This window comes from Pongo pygmaeus, chromosome 17 (assembly GCF_028885625.2).
Source record: "Pongo pygmaeus isolate AG05252 chromosome 17, NHGRI_mPonPyg2-v2.0_pri, whole genome shotgun sequence".
NCBI lineage: Eukaryota > Metazoa > Chordata > Mammalia > Primates > Hominidae > Pongo > Pongo pygmaeus.
The window spans coordinates 78,830,411-78,857,379 of NC_072390.2; the positions used below are offsets into that span (position 1 = coordinate 78,830,411).

General features: G+C 36.1%; 1 protein-coding gene across 1 annotated transcript; it reads left to right on the plus strand.

Moving 5' to 3' along the window:
* Nucleotides 1-26,969, plus strand: SERPINB10 (serpin family B member 10). Its single transcript, XM_054460853.2, has 8 exons — nucleotides 1-83; nucleotides 7,529-7,705; nucleotides 9,481-9,546; nucleotides 9,992-10,129; nucleotides 11,816-11,933; nucleotides 20,908-21,050; nucleotides 23,918-24,073; nucleotides 25,695-26,969. The coding sequence occupies exons 2-8, from the start codon at nucleotides 7,538-7,540 to the stop codon at nucleotides 26,097-26,099; spliced, it is 1,194 nt and encodes a 397-aa protein (XP_054316828.2). The 5' UTR covers nucleotides 1-83; nucleotides 7,529-7,537; the 3' UTR covers nucleotides 26,100-26,969.

A 26,969-nucleotide genomic window follows, 5' to 3' on the forward strand; every position in this document is an offset into this window, starting at 1 on the left:
AGTTGAAAGTTTCTCAACTCTTCAGCCACAATCTCTTACTACAGGAGCAAATTGCCAGTTCTGCTCCAGTGGAAGAAAACAAGGTATTGTAAATATTTCTTTGGTGAATGATTTTATTTATGGTTTTCCTCTTGGTTGAAGTGCCTAGCTAGGTAACAAATAATGAAGACCCCTTCCCCAAAAAAAGTCCAGAAATAATAGATAAGGCCCAATCCCTTAAGAATTTTTCTGTTTAAGTCAGAGAGTAACCTGAGCTGGTTTGAAGTTTGTACTAGAAAAAGGGATATGGGGGAAAGAACATTCATTCCCCAAAAAAGTTAGAGAAATTGTTTTTCTAGGAATTGTGGAGTGGAATTTCCTCCTTGTTTTACTGGGAATTGTGAAATCATGAGTGAAGTTTCCTCCAGTCACATTTCTGTATCTGTCAACATAGGCAGAGATAAATAAAATATTCTCTCAGGACAGTTGAGCCAAAACCCTTCAACTCTTTAGGAAATGTGAGCTTGGCACCCTGAATTTGGATCCTATTCATTAATATATGGAACTCATGGTTTGACTCTTTAACAGTTCCCCTCCTCAAACCCAAAACCCCACTCTCCTCTCCTGGCCACCATTTCATGGGCCATTAGCTTTCTTCTCTTCTGTGAAATAATCAATGTTCCTAATCCCCCACGTTATACTAGGTGCTCTTCATAAACCACCCCAAACTATTACCTGTTTCTAAAAAAGGCCTTAGGTGAATAGAGAGGTGCTGGGGATTGGGGAAGCTGTCATTCTCTGATATGCACAACTCCATGAGGAGGTAATATTATCAGTGTCATCAGAAAGGCAAGAGGCCCTTGGGAGTGTCTCATGGAAAACGGGACAAGAATCCTTCTCCCCACTCTCCAGGTCTTCTTTCTCCTCCTGATGGTTCTCCATCACGTAATCTCTCTCTTTAGCCACTAAAATCTTAAACACAATGAGATACAATGTCAAGAGCAACTGTATTCACAGTCAAGATAACGAAGTTGCAGTTTTGACTCTGCTGTGCATCCTTTGCTCAATCAACCTCTCTCAGCTTCAGTTTCTTAGCAGACAAAATGGGGGAGCTGGGTTAGGGAGATTCTAAGGGTCTTTCCAACACTGATATGCTAGGGGCATGCGATGATGAAATGTCTATGATGAGACATTTTGATGAATGACACTATCCTTTTCTTGCTTTCTTAATTCTCTTTGGCTTCTCCTCTGAGCCCGTCTACAGGTTAAGCTCACAGATGATCAGTGTATAGCTCTTGAAAACTGCAAAAGAGCAATTAATTTTGAAAATGACCTGGTAGACTTCTGACCTACACATTTGCAGTCTTCTCTGAAAATATAATTGTCCAATATTTGTATGGAATAATTATCTCCTGTAAAATTTCATCTCACAATTCTACACCCTTCAGAGAGTATTTTTCATCGTTGGGTTAAATATCACTAATGGATGGCTTAGTGCTTCATTAGATTTCTTTAAAAAAGAAAATAAAGAATTGTTTCTCTTGTATGTTCTGGGTAACATCTGATATACAAATAATGATATTAATAAGGGAATTAATGAAGATGAATACAACTAAATATTAAGTTTACATGAGAAATTAGCTTTTATAATAGAGAATTATTATTTTCAGGAACATGTTACTAGTAAATAAACACTAGAATAACCATAAACTAAGGTAGAAAAACTCCAGCCTCTGAAATGGTACTTTCTCCCCACTTTATGAAGAGTGTGGTTTGGCCAAAAACCAAACATTTTCCGTGTAAATTTAAATCATGAGTTTTAAAAATACAAAGCTTGATATATACTGTATGCAGGTAACAAAATGTTATTTGAATGAGTAAGAGCCTTAAAGGAAGTACAGAGTTATTTTGAAGATGGCATTTGATCTGTTGAGGAAGAAAGTGACAGGCAAATATTCAATATTTTATGAGGGTGTAGAATTACTACAGATCTACAGTCTTTTTTGTTTTCTATTTCATCAAATAATGTCAGCCTGGGATTACCATAAGCTTTTGGAGTAGGCAGGAGCCACACCTAGGGCATGATTTAGAGGTGGGGAAGCTGTTTGGTTAAGTGTAAGTTTATGGCTGGGGGGATTCCCACAGTATCACTTTTAACTCCAAGTTATGATGAAACCAAAACTTTGTCTACACATGCCTCTCTCATGATTAAGTTATTAGAGTATAGAGAATTCCTAATGTTTTCCAAAGCTCTCATTCTATGTTTCTCAGAAGGCCAGGTGACTTTCATGCAAGACATAACTCTACACAACCTTGGCATTAATGAGATTTCCTAGGCCTAAGAATTTGAATTATTTTATTTTTTAAATAATTTCAGTTTTTATTTTTGACTCAGAGGGTACATATGCAGGTTTGTTGGAAGGGTATAATGTGTGATGCTGAGGTTGAGGTTTGGTTGATTCCATCACCTAGGTAGTGAGCGTAGTACCCAATAGTTAGTTTTTCAATCTTTTCTCCCTTCTCTGCCTTCCCATTCTAGTAGTCCCCAGTGTTTATTTTTGCCATCTTTAAGTCTATGAGTACCCAATGTTTATCTCCCACTTATAAGTGAGAATATGTGGTATTTTGTTCCTGTCGTAATTTGCTTAGGATAACAGCCTCTAGTGCATCCATGTTGCAGCAAGGGACATAATTTAATTCCTTCTTTTGGTTGCATAGTATTCCATGGTGTGTATGTACCACGTATTCCTTATCCAATCCAACACTGATGGGCACCTATGTTGATTTCATGTCTTTGCTATTGTGAATAGTGCTGTGATGAACACGTGTGCGTGTCTCTATTTGGTAGAATGATTTATATTCTTCTGAATGTATACCCAGTAATGGGATTGCTGGGTTGAAGGGTAGTTCTAAGTTCTTTGGGAATTCTCCAATCTGCTTTCCATAGTAGCTGATCTAATTTACATTTCTATCAACAGTGTACCCTTTTCTCCACAGCATCATCAGCGTCTCTTGTTTTTTGACTTCTTAATAACAGCCATTCTGACATATACAAGGTAGTATTCATTATGGTTTTGACTTGCATTTCTCTAATGATTAATGATGTTGAGCATTTCTTCATGTTTGTTGCCCACTTGTAAGTCTTCTTTTGAGAAGTGTCTGTTCATGTCTTTTGGCATTTTTAAATGAGGTTGTTTTTTGCTTGTTGAATTAAGTTCCTTATACATAATGGATATTAAACTTTTGTCAGTGGAATCGTTTGCAAATGTTTTCTTCCATTCTGTAGTTGTCTGTTTACTCTGTTGATAGTTTCTTTTGTTGTGCAGAAGCTCTTCAGTTTAATTAGGTTCCACTTTGTTTTTTGTTGCAATTGCTTTTTAAGACTTAGTCATGAATACTTCCCCCAACACTGATATCCAGAATGGTGTTTCCTAGATTTTTTTTTTTCTAGGATTCTGATAGTCTGAGATCTTACATTCAAGTCTTTAGTCCATCTTTAGTTAATTTTTGTACATGTTGAAAGGTAGGGTCTACTTTCATTTTTCCGGATATTGTTAACCAGCTATCCCAGTATCATTTATTGAATAGAATCCTTTCCCAATTGCTTGTTTTTGTTTACATTGGTAAAGATAAGATGTCTGTAGGTGTGCAGCTTTATTTCTGGGTTCTCTATTCTGTTCCATTGGCCTATGTGTCTGTTTTTGTGCCAGCACCAGGCTGTTTTGGTTACTGCAGGCTTATAGTGTAGTTTGAAGTTGGGTAACGTGATGCTTCCAGGTTTGTTCTTTTTGCTTAGGTTTGCTTTGGATATTGGGGCTCTTTTCTGATTCCATATGAAATTTAGAATAGTTTTTTCCAATTCTGTGAAAAATGACGTTGGTAGTTTGATAGAACTAGCATTCCATCCGAGGTTTGCCTTCGGCAGTATGGCCATTTTAACTATATTGATTTTTCCTGTTCATGAGCATGGAATGTTTTTCCATTTGTTTGTATTATTTATGATTTTTAGCAGTGTTTTTTTTTTAGCTCACTTTGTAGAGATCTTTCAATTTCTTGATCAGGTGTATTCCTGGATATTTTATCTTATTTTTTTTTTGGCGATCGTAAATGGAATTGTAGTCTTGAGTTGGCTCCCTGTTTGAATGTTATTGGTATATAGAAATGCTACTGATTTTTGTACATCGATTTTGTGTTCTGAAACTTTACTGAAGCCATTTTTCGGTTCCAGGAGGCTTTTGGTGGAGTCTTTAGGGTTTTGTAAGTATAGAATTATATTGTCAATGAAGAGAGAGAGTTTGACTTATTCTTTTCCTATTTGGGTGCCTTTTATGTCTTTCTCTTGTCTCATTGCTCTGGCCAGGACTTCTAGTACTATGTTGAATAGGAGTGGTAAAGAGTAGGCATTCTTGTCTTGTTCCAGTTCTTGAGGGGAATGCTTCCAGCTTTTGCCTATTCAGTATGATATTGGCTGTGGGTTTGTTACAGATAGCTCTTATAATTTTGAGGTATATACCTTCAACACCTAGTCTGTTGAGGTTTTTTATCATGAATGGATGTTGGATTTTATTGAAAGCTTTCTCCACCTCTATTGAGATGATCAGATGTTTTTTGTTTTTAATTGTGTGGTGAATCACATTTATTGACTTGCGTATGTTGAACCAATATAGTACTCCAGGAACAAAGCCTACTTGATGGTGGTAAATTAACTTTTTGATATGCTGCTGGATTCAGTTTGCTAGGATTTTGTTGAACATTTTTGCATCTATGCTCATCAGAGATATTTGCCTATAGGTTTCTTCTTCTATTGTGTTTTTGCCAGGTTTTGGTACCAGGGTGATGCTGGCTTTGTAGAAGGAGTTAGAGAGGAGTCCCTCCTCTTTAATTTTTTGAAATTATTTCATCAGCATTGATGCCAGCTTGTCTTTGTACATCTGGTAGAATTCAGCTGTGAATCTATTTGTTCCAGGGCATTTTTTGGTTGGTAGGATTTTATTATTGATTCAGTTTTGAAACTTGATATTGATCTGTTCACGGTCTCAATATTTTCCTAATTTAATCTTGAGAGGTTGTGTGTTTTCAGGAATTTATTCATTTTCTCTAGATTTTCTAGTTTGTGTGCATAGAGGTAGTCGTAGTAGTCTCTGAGGATCATTTGTATTTCTCTAGGATCAGTTGTCATGTCACTTTTGTTATTTCTGATTGTGCTTATTTATATCTCCTCTTTTTTTCTTTGTTAATCTAGCCTGCAGTCTATCAATCACGTTTATACTTTCAAAAAACCAACTTTTGGTTTTGTTGATTCTTTGTATGGATTTTTGGGTCTCGATTTCATTCAGTTTTGCTGATTTTACTTATGTTTTTTTCTTTTGGAAGTTTTAGAGTTAGTTTGTTTTTGTTTCTCTAGTTCGTCTAGGTCTGATGTTTGATAGTTAATATGAAATATTTCTAACTTTTTAAGGTAGGCATTTAGTGCTAAAAACTTTCCTCCTAACACTGCTTTTTGCTGCATCTTAGAGACTTTGGTATGTTATATCTCTGTGTCTATTTCAAAGACGTTGATTTCTGCCGTAATTTCATTGTTTATCAAAAAGTCATTCAGTAGCATGTTGTTTAATTTCCAAGTAATTCTGTGGTTTTGAGAAATCTTCTTGGCATTGATTTCTATTTTTATTGCACTGTGGTCTGAGAGTATAGTTGGTACAATTTCAGTTTTTAAAAATTTGTTGAGACTTGCTTTATGGCTGAGCATGTGATCAATCTTGGAGTATGTTCTGCGTGCAGATGAGAAGAATGTGTATTTTGTGGTTGATGGTTGGAGTATTCTGTAGATGTTTATTAATAAGTCCAATTGGTCAAGTTTTTCTTTGTTAGTTTTCTGCCTCAGTGATCTGTCTAATGCTGTCAATGGGGTGTTAAAGTCCCCCACTATTGTTGTGTGTCTGTCTAAGTCTTTTTGTAGGTTGAAGAGTACTTGTCTTATGAATCTGGGTTCTCCAAAGTTGGGTGCATATACATTTAGTATAGTTTAGTCTTCTTGTTGAATTGAACCTTTTGCCATTATATAATACCCTTCTTTGTCACTTTTTACTTTTGTTGGCTTAAAGCCTGTTGTATCTGATATAAGAATAGCACCCACTGCTCTATTTTGTTTTCAATTTGTGTGATAGCTCTTCCTCCAACCATTTAGTTTAAGCCTATGGGTGTTATTACATGTGAGATGGGTCTCTTAAAGACAGCAGATTAATGGGTCTTGTTTTTTAATCCAACTTGCCACTCTGTGCTTTTTAAATATGGTGTTTAGCCCATTTACGTTCAAGGTTAATATTGATTTGTGAGGTGTTGATCCTATTGTGAAGTTATTAGCTGGTTTCTTTGTGGTTTCTATTGTGTGGTTGCTTTATAAAGTGTGTGCACTACGTACTTAAGTAACAGGTATCATTCTTTTGTTTCCATGTTTAAAACTTCCTTAAGGATTTCTTGTAAGGCTGGTCTAGCAGTAACAGATTCCCTTAGCACTTGGTTAAATCGTTTAACTTATTTGAGAAATTATTTTGCCATAAAATCAAAATAGATGGAATTAACTATAGAAACCTAGTTTTAAAAGGCTTTTAAATTAAAATATTATGGTATTGGGTGGGTATGGTATGTTGACTTTGGTTTAGGGTGGACTTGGTAGCATAATATCCATGCAGTTTCCTCAGTTGTAATCATCATCAATAATGTCTGCAATTGCCTCAGTGGTCCAGGCTGTGAGTGTTTGTGATGGAGTGGTGGTGGTGCACATTTGCTGTGGATTGGGGCACCTGTCATTTTCAGGCCAGGTACATGCAGGTGTGGTAGGCTGGTCAGCTGTTTGGTTGCTTCCATTAGAGATGACATTTAGATGTTGAGTATAATATCAAAAAAGATGAGGAAACCTGAGTACTCTTGTTCCAGAAGACTAGTTTCAGAGGGTCTCAAATGAGTGATAATAAAGAAAAACAGCCTTAACTTCTCAACTTCTCTACAAGCATTTTCCAATTAGTTGTGCATGATTCCATGTTTACATAAATTAAAAATGGTAGTTACAGCCCAAACTATGAATATTGTAAATGAGTAATAAATATTTATAAGCACACATTTTGTGCAAAATCCTTAGCTAGGTGCTGTTGGGTGCAGGAAGCAGCATAAGAAGAATATTTTGCTCTCAAGAAGCTTATGCTGGAGTTGGAAAAACTAGATACAAACACATGGAAACAAAACTGGTGGTGTGAAAAATGTCAAGAGAGTGGCAAAAACTACGTTATGGGACTCAGGTTTTAACTGACCAGAATCCATTTATTCTCTAATGCACATTAGCACTAAAATTTGAGGCTATTCCCTTAAATTCTCTAAACTTCAGTGTTTTAATATATAAAATACTATTATTGGACTAGAATTTTGCTAAAGTCTATTCAGCTCCTATGACAATGTATATGGATATGTATGCAACTATGAATACATATTTTTTCAAAGGTGAAGTGGAAATAAATATTAATATGCTCTCTAACTTTTGCTTTATTTTTCTTAGGTTTCCTCAATGGACGCGCTAGCAACATCAATCAACCAGTTTGCCCTGGAGTTGAGCAAAAAGCTAGCTGAATCTGCTCAGGGTAAAAATATTTTCTTTTCTTCCTGGAGCATCTCAACTTCCTTGACCATGGTGTATTTGGGCGCCAAAGGTACCACTGCAGCCCAGATGGCCCAGGTGAGTGGAAAAGGTCAACCGTCTTGTTTCTTGTAAACTAAGTGCTTTCATTGCCTTTTAACTTCAGTTTTCTCTTGACAACTCAATAATTTACATTTCACAATAACATTCTCTAAAACAAGACATACATTAAAACATTCTATACCATAAAACAAATCCTGGTAAAGAGAATCAATTTGCAAACTGTTGCTAGGAAAACCATTTGAGAACCTGTGTCCTTTAGCAAAATAAAATGGAGAAAGGATGAGGTTATCAATTTTTGTTCAACACCAAAACCAATTTTATTTTGATGATATTATTTAAAAAGTAATTGGTCAAACTTTAAATAATAGAGTAATTCAGCATCTTTATAATCACATAAGGATTTTCTTGAAGACACAAAAAAGAAAAATAAAAGAATTCTGTTTCTCATGCTTTGTTTGATTCTCTCTTTGTTTAGTCCCTGGTTATCTGAATGAATCTAAGGAGCCCATTAAGATCATTACAATAACAATATAATACTATTATATACAGAACTATTTTTGCAATAAGCATCCTCAAAACATTGTGTGTATGTAAATATATATATGTAGTCATAGATAGCAAAATAGCCATATGTGTGTGTAAAAATATATATGAATACATATATATATGCAACAATATGTATATATAAATATGATTTTAAATAAAAAAAAACCAGAAAGAGTAAACTCGGCCCTAAATCTTGCAAAACCAAAAGGCCAAATGACAGAATTTTCATCCAAGAAGGTGACTTCCTTAGAAAGTATGGATATGAACAAGGTTGGTAATTCTGAGGGAAGTGGGCAGAACACATGCTATATTAGTCTGGACTTGGGATATCATCCTTACTCTTGTAGTTCACAAGATATCAAGTGGTTTAAAAACAACAACAGCAACAACAAAATCCTTGTTCACAACTTGTTAATGACAGGTTCATTAGCTCAAAAGTCTTAATCATTAATGTGATAGACAATCTTAAGTGGATTCCAATGTGAATCTATTTCATATAAATATATTGCTGGGTGTTGCTTGTCCTTGTTTCGGATGTTAACACTTTCAGTTGCAAATGAGCCTCATGAATTAACTGTGCACCCCTTTATGTACGGCAGGTGGCCCGTGTTCTATTACCATGGGTCAATGCAACCCTTGATGCAGTATACTGTATTTCTTACTGTCAGCCGGGTCCAGGACTTGGCAGATAAAAGTATTGCCTTCTGTTCTATTGTTGTACAATTCCAAGGAAAGAAGAGTATCTACATCCTTCCTGTTAACTTTCCAACGAAATGCTGGGGTAAACACAAACATTGTGCCTAAATATGTCAAGTGGTGGTAGACAATAGGAACTGAGCATGTAACTAGAAAAAAAAAACAACTAAAATTCCTTGATTTTCCACATAATTATGGCTTTTACTTAAACTGTCTAAATGATGGTCTCAGTTGGACACCTAGCATTCTTCTTAAAACAACCATGAGTAAAAAGGAAATACGGAAAAAAAGGGGATTTTACCTCAAGGTTTTCCCAACATCATTCTAGTTATAAAACATAGGAAAATAAAGAAACTAGCAACTTAAATTTGACTTTAGAAAATTTATTTAAAAGCAGTTCTTGACTTATTTTATTACTCACATTATTTAAGTCAAGTCAGAGCCCCTTTGTTTAACTAATTATATGTTCTGCAATTATAGGAATGACTGACTTGTATTTACAGATGATGTATGATTTATATGATTACTTCTCTGCAGTCTATTCATTTGTCTTTTTATTGAAATTACAGGTGCTTCAATTTAATAGAGACCAGGGAGTCAAATCTGACCCCGAAAGTGAAAAAAAAAGGAAAATGGTATATCTTATCCTTTAATATATATTTGATAATTAAGGAAAAAGTACTTTTAGCACATGTATTTTAGTGATAACTTAAGCAACTTTTAGCAGGTAATTTTTCTTAGAAACATATATTAAAGTTACAGAAACATTTTTTCGGAATACAAAATATCTACACTTTTTGAAAGATCTCTTGTCCCCACGCCCTTTTAATCTCTCTAAAAATTTCTCTAGTTTCAAACTTTTTCTTGCCTGCTTTTGCAAACTAAATGTGAAGAAAATTATGGCCTCAATAACATTTCATTCTTTTGCACTAACACTAAAGAAAACATTTTTATCCACTTTAGGAACATTTTCAACTTTTGTTTGCAATTCCCCAAATAATTTTATTTAGCTTTAGTTTGCTAACATGTACGTAACTCTTGTCCAACATTTTTATTTGACTAGTTCCTTCTCTTTTAAAGGAATTCAAATTGAGCAACTCGGAAGAAATACACTCTGATTTCCAAACACTTATCTCAGAAATCCTCAAGCCCAACAATGACTACCTACTTAAAACAGCCAATGCGATATATGGAGAGAAAACGTATCCATTTCACAATGTAAGTGCAAATGTCTTATTTTAAGCTAATGGAAAAGAAAGAGCAAAGTGAGACCAATCAGTAAACTCTGTATATTTCTTTAGGGATCCAGGGACAATCTTCATGTGGTCAGTACTTTCCTGTAAACAATCAGTTAGACCAACCAATGAGTGTCTAGTGGTAAAGGAAACCAATAACAGGTCTCAAATCAGATCTAGCAATCAGATATTTCTGTCTAGAATAAAGAGGTAACCCCTGAGAATGGCCTACAAATACATATGGAGACTTGGCTGGAGGCTGTCTACTTGAGAGCAAAACTGACCTTGGGATGAGAAAAGTGAGCAGTTTTCACATCAAGACTTTACAGACTTTGGGAACATGAAACATGAAATAATATCAACTTCTCCTCTTTACTAATGGTTGAAACCCCACCAATGCAGACCATGATGACTCTGTCCTCTGTTAAGAGGGTCACATGACAACCCAGGTCAATAATTTACTTCATTGTCCAACATCTCTTTGGGCAGGAGGACCCATGTGTCCAGTGGGCAAAGAGCAAGGAAATTAGATAGGGTAGAAGAATAGCGATAAGATAAAATAAAGCTACCTTGTGATTTCAAGCAATGCTATCCCTGTTCAAATCTAGTGAATTCTGGGGAGTTCAGGAATTGAGCTTTGTTATTACTAAATATATAAAATCATCCAAATGGAATCTTAAAGACAGTTTCCTTTCTTGTAGGCTCATGGACTCTCATTTGATGCAGAAGTAGGAGACATGATTGACTCAGTGGGCACTTAGAAATAAGAGGGACACAGAGATAGAGACAAACATATTTTTATATGTCCACAAGCCCTGAATTAAGACAGGCAGTGGTCCCTCATAAATATTTAAGTTTTCCTTTTACTAGATTTTAAATTCCACAGAATTTAGACTTCATAATCTTCAAGCCACTTCCTGGCAACAGAATTAACTCATCACTTTTTACTCCTACAAGCCCTCCATAAAGTAAGCAAATTGAAGGAATACTACAAGGTCTTGAAGAATAAATTATGTTCCCAAGGCAGATGCCCCCATAACAGCAAACTCAGTCATAGCCTACATGTGATGACTGCCACTGGGTGAACATCAGAGGACCAGGAGGAGGTGGAGGCTCATTTTTTTTTTTTTTTGCCTCAGAATGCTTAATATAACATTCAACTCTGCTTAGAAATCCATTTTCATGGCAGGATATGATTTTCTTCAAGGGCCCTCCACGAGATTCTTGATGTTTAGAATCCACAGAAGGAAGCTATCAGTATCACAAGCCTCACTTTGGTTTCATCCCTACCATAAAAAGTCAAGTACAATGCCCAATACCTCTTGGCCACTGGGGTCACTCTTGTCATTTGTAGTCCCTTTCCATTCTAGCCTCATTTCAAGGCATGGATAAAAATAGAAAGGAAGAGGATGTGGAAGCCCCCAAAATGTGGGCATCAGTACTTCCTTCCACAGCTGGAGCTCTGCATAGCTAGCCAGTGCCCTGCTAAGTTTGAAGAGGGAAGTGTTTAGTTTTTGACCAAAACTGGGAGTCAGGAAAGAGAGGATGGAGTGATGGTGTGGGAGTGTGCAATTGCCCACCTACCTAGTTCTTTTGATAATCTAAATAGATTTGATTTCTCAATTTTGAACAAACTCTACAAAAGGGGATTTTTATCTATGTCTTTCAGAAATATTTGGAAGACATGAAAACATATTTTGGTGCAGAGCCTCAGTCTGTTAACTTTGTGGAAGCTTCTGATCAAATCAGAAAGGACATCAACTCTTGGGTTGAAAGACAGACCGAGGGTAAGCTTTCACCAAGGGACTTGGCAGCGTGCTTTCCCCAAACATCCTTGGATTTATTTTAGTTTGTGTCCTGTGTAAGTATGTATACTCCTTAAATAGAAGTGTGGACACATTGTAAATATTCAGAACATTTATTTCTATTCATGTACATAATTTTTAGATTCACTGCCTTCCTAATAAGTCTTCTCTAAAACAAACAATTAAGTCAGGCCATCACTTTACCAAATAGACAAGAAAATTATCATCTCCCACTAATTCCAAAGAAGAGCCCAAGGGTAAAAAGCAGAAAAATGCAAAAAGGAAATTGAAAGTACTGCCGAATGCATTGTTTTTAAGGAAAAGTATCTACTAATAACAGAAATGTGGCATTAAATGTGCTATAGAATCTTAAATACTTTTCAAAGTAAGTTCAAGTATCAGTTAGAGTATGGATTAAACTACTCTAAAGAAGACACCCAAAATACAGTGGCTTAATAAGACACAAGTTTGTCTTTCTCTCAAATAATAGTTCAAAGGTAGTTAGGCATCCTAGGCTAGAGAGAGCATTCTGCCTCCCAAGGCCATCCAGAGATCCAGGCTGGTGTTCAGGACTGCCATCCTCAATACGTGGCTTCCATCTCTAGGTGCAAGATGGTTCTTACAATAGCCAGTTGTACTAGCAGCAGGAAGTGGGGAAAAGAAGTTTCATCAAAAGCTAATTTGTCTTTAAGGGGATGCCCTGGAAGTTTCACATGTTAATTCCACTCATCTCCCACTGGTCTAAACTTAGTCCATAACACACTTTCTGCTAGGGTGACCAGTGCATTCTGGTTTGCCTGTGACTTTCCTAGTTTTAGGATCAAAAAGCCCCTAATTCCAGGCAAGAGTGACCAACCACATTCCAGTCAATTCCAGTCACCATACTTGCTGGTAGAAAGACTTGCAAAATGGAGTTTTCAGCTGGGTTGCCACTTGTCACCTAAATTTCAGGGTTTTATTTCTAAAAGGAAGTAGTAGAAGGATTCTCCCAGGCAATTTAACAGTCTTTTATTATTATCCTTATTTTGGAAATAAGGAAGCTGAGATTTTAGAGAAATTATCTATGATTACACAGTTTAAAGCTTCAGCAATAGGATTTCAAATATAAGTCAGCTTAGTTCCAAAGTCTGAACTGATTTCTACACACCATGCTGCCTTTTAAATCAACATTTCAATTGATATTATATTATATCTTATGAAGAAATACAAAGGCATCATCATTAATGAAGATTAATTAATCATTCATGACTTAATGAAGATTAATTCATCATTTGTCATTAATGAATATTAATGATGATGCCTTTGCTTTGTGTCTAAGCACATGGAATGTTTTGCTGTCTTCTCCTCTGAACTTCAGGGCTCATAACAAACACCTGCTAGACATATTTGCCAAGGGTCCCATGCATTTCAAATTCACCATACCTGAAATCACATTCAGAATGGTTTTCCCAGACCTTGTCTTCCTCATGTATTCTCCATCTTGGTGAATGGGTACACCAATCACACACTTGCCCAGAACAGTAATCTGAGAGATACTCTAAATTCTCCCCTTTCCTTTGCTTCCTCTTAAATGTTTCTCAGAGTTCACTTTTCCTTTCAAATCCCTTCCTCCACAGCCTTTCTTTCTTCACTATCTGTTATCTGCACAAATGCAATAATTTGCCTCTAATCTTGTTCCCTTCAAATCTAACCTCCATTTACCACCCAAATTACCTGCCTAAAATACAAATTAGACCAGATAGGCCATGTCACTCCTCTACTCAAAACTGATTCATGCTGCCCCATGACCTATGGCATCAACACAAAGCCCCTAACCAGACATATAAGGCCCAATGTGACTGTGGAGCCTTGCTTGTCTCTCCACTTAAACTCTTGTCACTCCCTGGATTAAAATTTATATTTCAGAGATTCTACATGTCATAGAGTGTCCCAAACTCCCTGTGCTACTTAATGGCCCTGTACTCATGCCATTTCTTCTATCTGAAATACCGTTCCCTGCCCTGCCACCCCCAACCCCTTCTTTGCCCCCAAATAACTTCTCAGGGCTTCATTCAGGCTAAACATCCTCCTCTTTGCTCCCAGACATTTGTGCAAACCTTTACTTTGACCCTTACCACACTGTTATCAAAACTAACTGCTTATACATTTATGTCCCCTGCTAGACTCAAGGACTCCATGTGCGATAACTCTGCCTTCAGCTTTAAATCACACATAACAGGCCTGCTCATGGCAGTTGTTCAGAACATTAATGTTTATTGGAATGAATGGATAACATTGGCAGACCTAAGTGCTCAGTTCCTTTTACATTGAGCCCATGACTCAAAAGCCGTGGTGAAGCAAGAGTGACCATGGTATTTAACTTCCATCCTGGTTTGCATTCATCTGAAAATAAGTTTGTTTTGTTTAGAATTATAGATTAGCTAGCATTTACTAGTTGCTTGAACTTTTGTAGCTTGTGTGAGACCACATTTGATTACACAGGCAAAAGTATGTTGTCACCTACAACACAAATTCAACATAGCAGAAGCAGGAGTAAGAATGGTGCTGGAGTTGGGCAAAATGTTATGTCTTAGATTCCTGGCCTGGTGACTGTTATGTTGTTTGGAAATCAGGTGGGGAACCTACAGATAGGAAGGCTGGGGCAACTAATCTGCTAGCTTTGCATCCTAGCAAAGCCTTTTAGAGCCAAGAAGACAGCTGTTGTCTGATGCCACATAAGCACGGCTCTTAGGGGTTGGTCCTTGCCTTGCTTCCCCAGCTTAGACTGATGCACTCAAGGTACATGACAAAATCCAGGTGTCTGAATTACAGAGCTGTCCAGAAGATCTTCCTATGATGATGGAGATGTGCCATAAATCTGCACTGTCCAGTGGAGTAGCTTCTATTCCCATGTGAACACAGGTGATTTGAAATGTGGCTAATGTGACTGAGGAACTGAGTTTTCAACTTATTTCATTTCAATTAATTTAAATTTAAGTAGCCACATGCATTTAGTGACCACCATATTAGGCAGCATAAGTCTAGAAGTTTTGTTTCTGAAGAAGAACTGAGCAAATAATCTTTTACTTTATGGAAGAAAAGGCAGACTGCAGATTATAGTGCTATATGGCCATGGTATTGGACATCCACACTTTAAAAAATTCTGTTATCATACCACTGGTCAAATGAGAGGCACCAAAAAATAAGCTCATGGTGGACACAGTCCGAATCTCTTACTGAGCCTTGTTTGCCACATCCCATGATTTCATTCCTCCAGCTGACCCTCCTCACTCTGTTCCTCAGAAGTGGAATTGTCCAGAGAGGGAGAAAGCTGTAATCCTTCTGTATTTTCTATTTTGGACACAAATATCTGCTATTTGGAAGCATTCAACATCAAATAAAATAAGGAATGAATTAGCTATTCAGGAACTTAGACTTTGTCGAGGCAGAATTCCATATGCCTTTAAGGGAAAGTTGCTAGTGTATTTGGCATGACTAGATTCTACCTGAACCATCTCAGAGAAACTTATTTCCTTGAGCTTTCAACAGGTCTTCTCCAAGGTCTTCATTTTTCCTTTAGACAGTAGCATCCAGCATCATTAATAAAAACAGCACACCTGCACCCTGAACCTTCCCCAGAAGATTTTAGAATGTTTTTGGTGTTCTGAGGTTTCAACATTATGTTCTAGGCAGGGGTCTTTTTATTTTTATTTATTTACTTTATAATTTTGCTGGCAGTTATTTTAAATCTAAATATGAAGGCCTTTAGGTTAAGGAAATTGTGTATATTATTTATTTCATGATTTTCTTCTTTTCATTCTGTCCCTTCTTGCCTTCAGTACTTCCAATAAACAAATTTGAAATTTCACAATCTATCCTATCTGCTTTGATTTTCCATTTATATTTACTTTTCATCGCTTTGCCCTTCTGTTATCCTTTTCCAGATCATGATTTTGCTCCAGCTGTGTTCACTCAACTATTCAGTCAATCTATTCAAGAGTTTTATTTCCACAGTTATGTATGTTCTGCTTTGACAATTATTTCTTTTCTCTTCAAGACTTATGGTTATTGGTTATTTCTTTTTCATTAGTGAGATCAGTCGCTTTATCTGAATATGTAAATTTTGCTTATTTTTAAGTCTTTTTGCTGTGTTAATTCTGTTTCCTGTTAGTGCATGGTGATGTTGATGCTTCTCTCTCATAGGATGGATTTTCTTACCTGTTAATCCTTTTGGTTTTCTGTGTGTCTTTTTTGTTTGACAACCCCAGTTTACCAGTCTTAGTTTATAATGCAGATCACTATACCTTGTCTATGGTCACTGTTGGGCTGACATTGATGTGCTGTGTTTATAACTTGCCTTTGGGCATGGGAAGCTTCCAGTTTTTCTTGGGAATTCCTAGTACCTTGGGAACACTGTTCTAACTCCACTGTAACATAGGGTGTCCTCACTCACTACTCTAGACTGTAAGCTAATGTATTTGTAGCCCATTGCTGGTACCCAGGGAAGTATAGAAAGTCAATAAACACAATTGCTCTAAACCAGTGACTCTCAATCGTGGCAATGTATTAAACTGAATTTACTGATTACTAAGCGTAACTCCAGATGGACTAATTCAGATATCTTGGAGTGAGGTTCAAGCATCAGTATTTTTAAAAGTCTTTAGGAGATCCTAATTTGCAGTTAAAGTTAGGAGCCACTGCAATAAATGGAATTATTTCATTAATCTCACTAATGCTCCCTGCCCCCAACAAGCTCCATGAATGCATGACCTTTGAGTTTCTAACTCCCTGAGCAACACCCCAACCTCCCAAGAAATCATCTGTGATGCCTTTTGTGTGTGTATGCTGTGGTTTTCTCTATCAGTCTTATCTATCTGTATTTTCTCTTTCGGGATTCTTCAAATTTTCCAGTCCTTTAATGGCATCTTGGCTTGTAGCACTGTTTCAGATACATTGTTTTAAACAAACATATGGTCTAAAACATTAAGTAACCTTGTAAAACAGCATTTTTGACTATAAATTCAAAGGTTAAAAAAACTAAGTGTACTTCGACTATGTATTTTAAGGCTGAAAAAAGTACACAAATATTGTACCCTAGTTTTTAAATTTGTTTTTAATAGAAGAATGGATTTGCAATCCTGAAACTACTTTATGTTTGTTCTAGGATTAAGCAAATAAGGAAATATATTGGAAATCATGAGAGCCAGAAAAGAAATTACAAATAAGGCAAAGACAAAGGCTACAATGAACCCTGTGTTATTAGATTGGAAGTGAAAGTATCAATATGACCTCCTACTCTTCAATATATATGCAGAAAGATAATTCAATAGATAAATGTAGAAATAGATACAGATGAGTGACAATGCATACATTTCCTAGTCCCATTTGCTGAGAGCATCTGGAAGCAATGACATCCCAATAGTAATCAGCATATCTGACACCCAGATCTTGATTTCTAAACTCCTTTCAAAAAAAGAAAGCCGAGCTCCTGGACAAAATGATGGTAACAGAGCTGGGACAAGGGAAGTACAAGATAAGGACATTTTGTGGTAACAGAATGTAAGGAAATGCTCAAAATACTTGGGAATACGTCAGAAGGACACAGGAGCCAACAGGGGAGGCTTCCAATGACAAAATCTGGAGCAATTTGTGCAACAAAATAAATAATGGTAGTAATGGAGTATAACCCATAGAATAAAGCAAATACCCATGAGTCTATACTGATATAAACAAATAATTGAAGATCCAAATAAATGAAGAAGGGAAGCCTCTTTCTCATAGTAGAATTCTAGTTAATGAATACAGAAGAATGATGGAAATAGAAAAACACCATCTGCAATAGTAACCACAGTAGTAATTGTTTTAGATAGGAATAATAAATGGATACTAAAATTCGTGGACAAAAATCTGATGAGAAACAGAATATTACATGCTCTCAAAGTATCTTCCCACATGATACCAAAAAATAAAAAAACCCACCCAGTCCTTTTACATTGGAAAAATCAGTGTTCAAATTAATAGCACCAGTAATAGGACATATGGGCATCATGCACTTCCTTACATGATTCATTGAGAAGAACATAGCATGACTTCGGTGGTTATATTAGTTTCCTAGGGCTGTCATAACACATTAAGGTAAACAGAGTGGTTAAAAACAACAAAAATGTATTCTCTCACAGTTTTGGAGGCTAGGTGTCAAAATCAGGCTGTCAGCAAGGCCGTGCTCTCTCTGAAGGCTCTAGAGAAGAAACTTGCATGAGCTTCTCATAGCTTCTGGTGGTTGTTGACAATCCTTGACATTCATTTGCTTGTTGATGCATCACTCCAATCTTTGCCTGCATTGGTACATGGTTTCCTCTTCTTGTCTGTATCTCTCTTTTGTCTCTGCATCTTCACATGGCATTCTCCTCTCTGTGTGCCTATGTCCAAATTCCGCCCTCCTTACAGAGAGACTAGTCATTGGATTGGGTCTCACCTTAATCCAATATGACATCATCTTAACTTTATTTCATCTGCAGAGACTGTATTTCCAAATAAGGTCACATTCACAGGTACTCTGGGTTAGAACTGGGACACTTCTTTTTAGGGGACACAATTCAACCTACCAAGGTGATCTCTCACAAAAATGCATAACTTGAGTATTATCTTGATTAAACATCAGACAAACCTAAACTGGGAATTCAGGGGAATTCTACAAAACAAATGGGAGTCTTTCTTGAAGGTGTCAAGGTCATGAAAGACAATGAATGAGTGAGAAACTGTTCCAGATTAAAGGTGAATAAGAAGAAATTACAACTAAATGCAATGCAAGGTCTTGTATTGATTTCTAAAGAAAAAAAGGACTTTATTAGAACAACTGATGAAATTTAAATATGACCTGTCAATAATATTCTATTAATGTTAACTTCTTGGTTTGGATCACTGGTGTATATAAGATGTCATCATTTAACAATATTTTATAATCATAATTATTATAAATGTGGTGTATCACTAGGATGTAACTATATCATTTTCTAATTGTTTATTGTTAGAAGATAAGAAAATAATTTTTTAGTGTAATAGTGTAACAGCACCTAAAAGAACTTCTTATTAGTTTTCATTGTTTTTTAGTTGATTCTCCTTGCTTTCCTTATTATTTGCAAATAATAATTTTGTCTCTTCCTTTTATATAATATCTCATCTAATTTTTTTTGCTTTAGTTAGCATTTTGAGGAAAACTGCTAAATAATAGTAGTCATAGCAGGCCATAAATACCACTAATGTTTCTGGGTTAGCATTATTATGGGTTTGTGGAAGAAAAATATTATTTTAATATTATAGAAGTATTCTTCATTTTAATTTACAAAGTAATCATTTTAAAATTAGAAATGAATGTTGAAGATCAAAAGTATTTTTGCAGATGATGTTATGATTTTTTTCTCCTATCAGTCATCAAAGCAATTGTCTCAGTCCATTACAGCTGCTATAACAAAACATCTTGGACTGGGTAATTTATAAATAATAGAAACTTATTGCTCACAGTTCTGGATGCTGGGAAGTCCGCAATCAAGGTGCCAGGAGATTCAGCGTGTGGCTAGGGCTTGCTCTATAATTCCAAGGTGACACCTTCTCATTGTCATCGCATAGTGGAGGGGGGAAACAGGCTCTCTCAATCCGTTTATAAGGACACTAATCCTATTCATGAGGGCAGAGCCCTCCTGATCTAATCCTTTCCCAAAGGCCCCACCTGTTAATTCTATCACACTGAACATTAGGTTCCAACATATGAATTTTGGAGGGACACAAATATTCAGGCCATATCAGCAACACGTTACATTAGTAGATTTCCTAATATATGTTTCTTGCATTCCTAATGTATATTAATTAGATTTATTTACTAAAATGTGATTTAGGGTTTATCTGTTTATATTCACAAGAGAAATGGGTTTACAGATGGGAATTTTGTGCTTTCTTGTCGTTTTTATACTAGGTATATGCTAGCTTGATAAAAGTAATCAGAGAATTTTCTATTTTGTGCTTTGAAACTGTGTTAATAGTGTAGAGATTTATCATTTACTTGAAGGTTGAAAAGAATTTACCTGTCTACATGTCTGGGGTTGATGCTGTTTCCACAGGAGGTAATCACTTGACAGTTGTAAAATTTCAATCATGTGTAATTTTTTTTCAGATTTTCTACTATTTCTTCAGATTCTATTAATATTTTCCTGGAAAATTATTTTTTAAATTAAGTGCCACAAGCTGTCTCTTATAATTTTAACAGCTTTCCCATGTCTGTATGGCAGTTTAGAAGATCAGCCCTTTATTCTGAGTAGTGTCTGTTGCAGAGTGAAGCTGGGTTGGCCAGGAGGTTCTTCTCAATCCAGTTCTATCTACCTCAGTTATCAAACATGTGCCTCTAGAGCAAACCTATAATACTTGATTTGAGAGATATATATTTGACATATTTTTATAAATCATTCAAGGTGCTTTGGTAGAGAGTTTGGAGAGAATGTATTTGGGGTTGACAGCCAAATATCAGTTTAAGTTGTAACTATAGCAATCTGATAGAAGCAATTGCACACAGCAATATTTTGGGCAACAGGAAAACACTGGCACAACCTTTCAGATGTTAATCAGAGCAGCTTACAGTTTGTGGGTACAAACAGAAGTGAAAAAGTAAGAAATATTTCAGTCACCTCAAAATAGGGGTACAAATCAACTCATATTAGAGGGAAGTTTTTGTAATTAAAATGCAAATTTGTACTTTATGTGGAATAATGCTTACTGACCGTCCAGCATATTATTTCTTCAGCGTTTCTATATTTATTCACAGCAGCTATTCTGGACAGGAATAGTACTTGTCCATTTCTGGAAAATCAAAAACCAGGACTTTTAAAGAAAACTTTTATAGTTTCAGAAAAAATAGAAACCTGGTTGTCTTTAGTTAAAATATACATATTTCTACAAGTCATTTGCAACCTGCCTTTTTTTCTTACAGGTAAAATCCAGAATCTCCTGCCTGATGACTCTGTGGATTCCACAACCAGGATGATTCTGGTGAACGCCCTATACTTTAAAGGAATCTGGGAACATCAATTCTTAGTGCAAAACACCACAGAAAAGCCTTTTAGAATAAATGAGGTAGGAAATTTTTAAAGATCAGTTTGGATTTTCACATGGCATTGTACAAGTGATTCTCTTATAAATTCACTCTTCTTTTAGATTGAATGTTCTAGTGAACTATGGCTCTTACTAGGGAAGTGATGGCTGGGCTAAAAGCCTTCAGTTCCATGGGGAATTCATTGAAATTTCCCTGCCCTTGTTTTTCTCTGAATATACAGTCACTCAGTCCTTGCTACCCATGTGAGCTGGGTAGGGTAGTTTTCATATTTATTTCCTAGGTAAGAAATATAGTGTAGCCAAGTGACTGGAGGCATGCCTGAGTTAGAAGCAGTCCAGAACAAGAACCTAAGAGTCCTCACTGCAAGTTCTGTACCTGCCCTGCTAAACCAGTACTAACTTCTACCAAATTCTTACGCTTACATAAGTAAAAGCAATAAAAAGGGAGACTAAAGTAAGGTTACAGATCTGACTCCCGTGAATGGGCTGAAGTGTGGCTGGGCCTTGGGACCTGATTGGAAACAAGGACTTAAACGTTGTCAGGATTTTTTCCTCTATTTTTTCAACTCTGTTTCTACGATCATTCTTCTCTCAGGTTGAGGTCTAAATTTCTCTGCTTCCCAGTTCACAATGACAGAACATAGCTGCTCACAGGACCTTCGCCATTCTAGAAACCAGTTGGAAAATACCATTCCAAATTCCTAGGAAAGGAACTAGTTGATCAAGGTTTGTTACAGTTGTTTAGTCTAGGGATAGGCCACAAACAGTGCTGCTGTGGAACTATGGCTGTGATGAATGTGTGCAATAGGCATTTCTCAATCAGTGCGGTGAGGATGGGGAAGGAACTGAACACATAATCCAGTAGGTTAACGACAAGTGAGCTGAATGTTACCTGGGTTTATATATTCACTGGAAATTTTCAGTTGCAAGTGGTAGAAAAGTATTCCAAACTAGCTCTGGCAAAATGGGAATTGTATTGGAATTAGCTGAGGTGACAAAAAACTGGGAAGTCCAGGAGTGAGTGATTGGGGTATTTAGAGTCTCAACACATAATCCCAGTTCATTCTCATGCTGTCTCTTTCTCTTTTTCTCTCTAGTTGCTACTCTCATTCTCTAATAATGATCAGGGAATATGGTTGCCTCATATTCAGTCTTCAAGCTTCACAACTCTAGTAGACAGAGAAACTGTTTGTCATTAGGTCTAGGAGGGCTCTGGTTGGGTCCACTCATGGGTTCTCTCTGGAAACAACCACAGTATGCTGGAGTACTCGCAGTATACAGCCCTTGTCATATGGCCACCACCTTAGCATACGGTGGGGCTTTGTGATTGACAGTTCGACATAGAATGGAAAAGTAACATATGTCTACAACATCTAAGTTGCAGGGGTGTTTGTTTTGCTTTCATTTGGCAATTGGTCTTATTTTAAAATAAGCTTGATTTTTAGAGCATTTTTAGGTTTACAGAAAAAATTGTGCACAAAGTATAGGGCTCTCATGTGTCCCCCCCTTCAACACACACACAGTTTCCGTTATTATTAACATCTTACATTAGTGTGGCATATTTGTTATAATTGATGATCTAATATTGATACATCATTATTAACTAAAATCTACAGTTTACATTTGGGTCCACTCTTGATGTTGTACTGTTCTATGGGTTTTGAAAATGCTCAATATCACGTAGCCACCATTACAATAGCATTCCAAATAGTTTCACTGCCCTAAAAGTGACCTGTGCTTCACCTGTTCATCCATTCCCCCTAAATTCCTGACAGCCACTGATCTTTTTTTGTTTGTACAGTTTTGGCTTTTCTGGAATGTCACATAGTTATATTCATACAGCATGTAGCCTTTTCAGGCTGGCTCCATTCACTATGGATTTAAGGTTCCTCCATGTCTTTTCAGGGCTTCATAGATCTTTTTGTTTTATTGCTGAATAATATTTCATGGTACAACTGTACCACAGTTGGTTATCCATTCACCTATTGAAGCACATCTTAGTTCCTTCCAATTTTTTGGCAATAATAAATAAATTTGCTATAAATACTACACTGTATGCAAGTTTTTCTGTGGACACTGTTTTTAACACATTTGAGTAAATACCTAGGAGCACAATTGCTGTATCATATGGTAAGACTAGGTTAACTTAGTAAGAAACTGCCGAACTGTTTTCCAAAGTGGCTGTGCCACTGTGCGTTCCCACTAGCAGTAAATGACAGTGCCTGTTGCTCCATATCGTCATCAGCATTTGGTGCTGTCAGTGTTTCATATTTTAGCCATTCTAGTAACCGTGTGTAATTTGCAATCTCCTAGTGACATATGATTGAGCATTTTTCATGTGCTGTATGTCTTCTTTGTGAGGTGTTTCTTAGATCTTTTGCCCATTTAAAAAAACTGGCTTGTTTGTTTTATTATTGTTGAGTTTTTTTATTATTTGTTGAGTTTTTATTATTGTCTCATATGTTTTGCAAATATTTTCTGCTCATCTATTGCTTGTCTTTGCATTCTCTTAGTGAATGTCAGTTTTTATAATACTAAAATACTTTCTCAAATATTTTCATGTAAAATATGCCTTAGTTTCTGGATTATTGGCATTTCCATAATTTACACAAGATCATATATTAAGAGTTTGATTTAATACATGTTGCTATGATTTATAGGGGTTACCACAGTTGTGTTAGAAACAGAAACTCACATATCTGCTATTGGCGATACTTTTCAGTGGAATAGATATTTCCATAAAGGAAGGTCTGGATAACTTTATTCAGCATTTAGCAGAAAATCAGCAGTTTCACCAACTGGGAGCCAATGATGGTAGAGAATTAAGGAGTTGGTGGAATACTTCTTCAATGACCTTGTTACCTGTTTTTTTTTTTTTTTTTTTTTAGACTACAAGCAAACCAGTGCAAATGATGTTTATGAAGAAAAAGCTTCACATTTTTCACATAGAAAAGCCAAAAGCAGTGGGCCTTCAACTCTACTACAAAAGCCGTGACCTCAGCCTGCTTATCCTACTGCCAGAAGACATTAATGGGCTGGAACAGGTAAATAACATCAGTGTGTCTGATGTGAGGGTGTTTCCAGTGTTTACTAAGAAAAGAACTGGTGGGCCAAGGTTTCTCCCAATCGTTCTCAGGAAGAATGGTCTCCCTATTATTTAATTCCTATAGAGAAAGGTCACCAATGTACCTTGAGTCCTAGGCACTTCACCTTCACAATATTATTTAAACTTTACAACATTATTTAAACTTTACAACACTCTATAAAGTTAATATTACTGTTCCTCAGAAAGGTTAGGCAATGTATAGACAGCTCCAGCCTGGGGTCATCACACACATAGCCACATGTACAACAGATACAAATATACCTTGTCAGTCACAGAACTGTGTGGATTGATCATAACCATCTTTCAATCAGTCTAGGTTTCCCTCTGGTAGGACCTATGTAATTTGAAATTAATATTTTAATCATTTGCATTAGTATACACACACTTACGCAGACATCAAGCTGTCTTCCAAAACTTATTTTTTGAACATTTTTATCAAGTAAGCAACCTTCAGGAGAAAAAGTCTCTATCAATACCGTCTTCAAGAATTATTTAAGCTGTTTACCAGCCAAATTTCTATTAATCTGGACACAACTTTGGTCAAACCATGCTTCTGAGCAATTTGCATGCCTAAACTGAACATGAGTCTCATGCAATGGATGGCCTGTCTTTCTTTGCACAGTGTCTAATTTTTCACATGTGTCAGACTCTTAATACTTATAAGTTTCCGCGATCCTACTAGTATGTAGAAAATATTTCCAAATTATGTTATAAAATTTGTGAAACTGGAGAGGATAGTAAAAATAAAACCAGTGTGTACAAATAACCATTAGAGTCAAGCCCTCGTAAGATAAAAACCTAGAAGTGCAATTTCCTGAGCTGAAGATATTGTCATGTTATTAATGTAAATGGTTTACAGGTATGCCATTGACAGCTAAAACTTCAGTCTAGAAGATGCATGTGCATTAAAACAAACATGTCATTTAAAAAATCAAACATACACATATATACATATGTAGTATGTACACATACATATTTATCATTTTAAAAGTTTAAAATATAAAGAAGAGGGAAATCATCCTTAAACTCACTGTAAAATAATTACTTTTGTTATTTGGAGGATTTTCATATCTTTTCTTTCTTTTTTGACTTAGTTTATAATTATTAATCTCATGTTGTTTTGATTAGAGTATAGATGTGTTATTTTATTCCAAATTTTTTTTTCAAAGAGCTGTCTCCCATGTTGATAAACAGGTTTTTTTGTGCATTGGCTTACAACTTTAACTAGAGTATATGCTTTTGTATAGCTAACATCTAAATGTATATTTATATTTATGTATTTGAGTGTATAGCTGATGTCTTGCATACTATAGCAGAAGTACTTCCATTTTGAATTAAACTCTAGTTCTCCTATATCCGGATAGCAATTAATCTGCAGAAAAAAGATTTTGAAGGTCAACATTATACAACCAAAGGATTTCCAGATGTGTGTGTTGTCACCCTGAGTAACGGGAGTGATCATAATTCATCTATGTAATTCCTAGGGTGCTCTCTCTACTACTGTTTTTCATTCCACTTTGGAATTACTGATTCTTTCTTTGTTGGTTACAAATGGGCAGCTGGAAAAGGCCATCACCTACGAGAAGCTGAATGAGTGGACCAGTGCAGACATGATGGAGTTGTATGAAGTGCAGCTACACCTTCCCAAGTTCAAGCTGGAAGACAGTTATGATCTCAAGTCAACCCTGAGCAGTATGGGGATGAGCGATGCCTTCAGCCAGAGCAAAGCTGATTTCTCAGGAATGTCTTCAGCAAGAAACCTGTTTTTATCCAATGTTTTCCATAAGGCTTTTGTGGAAATAAATGAACAAGGTACTGAAGCCACAGCTGGCAGTGGGAGTGAGATAGATATACGAATTAGAGTCCCATCCATTGAATTCAACGCAAATCACCCATTCCTCTTCTTCATCAGGCACAATAAAACCAACACCATTCTTTTTTATGGAAGATTATGCTCCCCCTAAATCCTGCATATCTCTCAACAAACGAGACCATCTTACAGTATGAAAAATGTACCATGAGATGGAAAAGCACAATTTTCACAAAAATGAGTTTGTAGTCTAAACCTTTTTCACATTCGAATATAAGTAAATAGATCTTGAAATAATGCATTCTAATGATCCTGTCATATCTCTACAGCTGGAGAGAATGACGATTTTTATTTTTACCACGTTAACGTTTTGTCTAATGTGATTTCATTTACATTTCAGAAGTACTATGCTATTCAACTGAATACCTTACAATTCTTGATCACTTGCAATATCCATGATACTTATCATTATATATTTCATATACATCATTAAATAAAAAAAATCTTTAGAAAGGTGATATGATATTGATAAACAAGAAGTTTCTCAACAATATCATTTCGATCAAAAATTTAGCCCCGCAAGGTGGTGCACACCTGTGGTCCCAGCCACTCAGGAGGCTGAGGTAGGAGGATTGCTTGAGCCCAGGAGGTTGAGACTGCATGAGCCAAGATCACACCACTGCACTCCAACCTGGGCATCAGAGCAAGACCCTGTCTCAAAAAAATCATTTTGGTGGCGCATAAATTATCATTGTAAAACTAAATCCCCTTTTTCTGCTATTTAAAAAATACTTATATTGACATTAGCTTAAAAACCTAGTGAAATCCAAATGAAATTTGTAGTTTAGGTAGTAGCAATCTCTCAATGTAGGTGCCCTAGTTTTGACAAATGTACCGTGGTCATGTAAGATGTTAGCAATTGGGTAAACTGTACTGGAGTATATGAGAATTAGCTGTATTATCTCTGCACCTCTTCTGCGAATCTAAAATTATTCCAAAATAAAAATTTTATTAAAAATAGTCA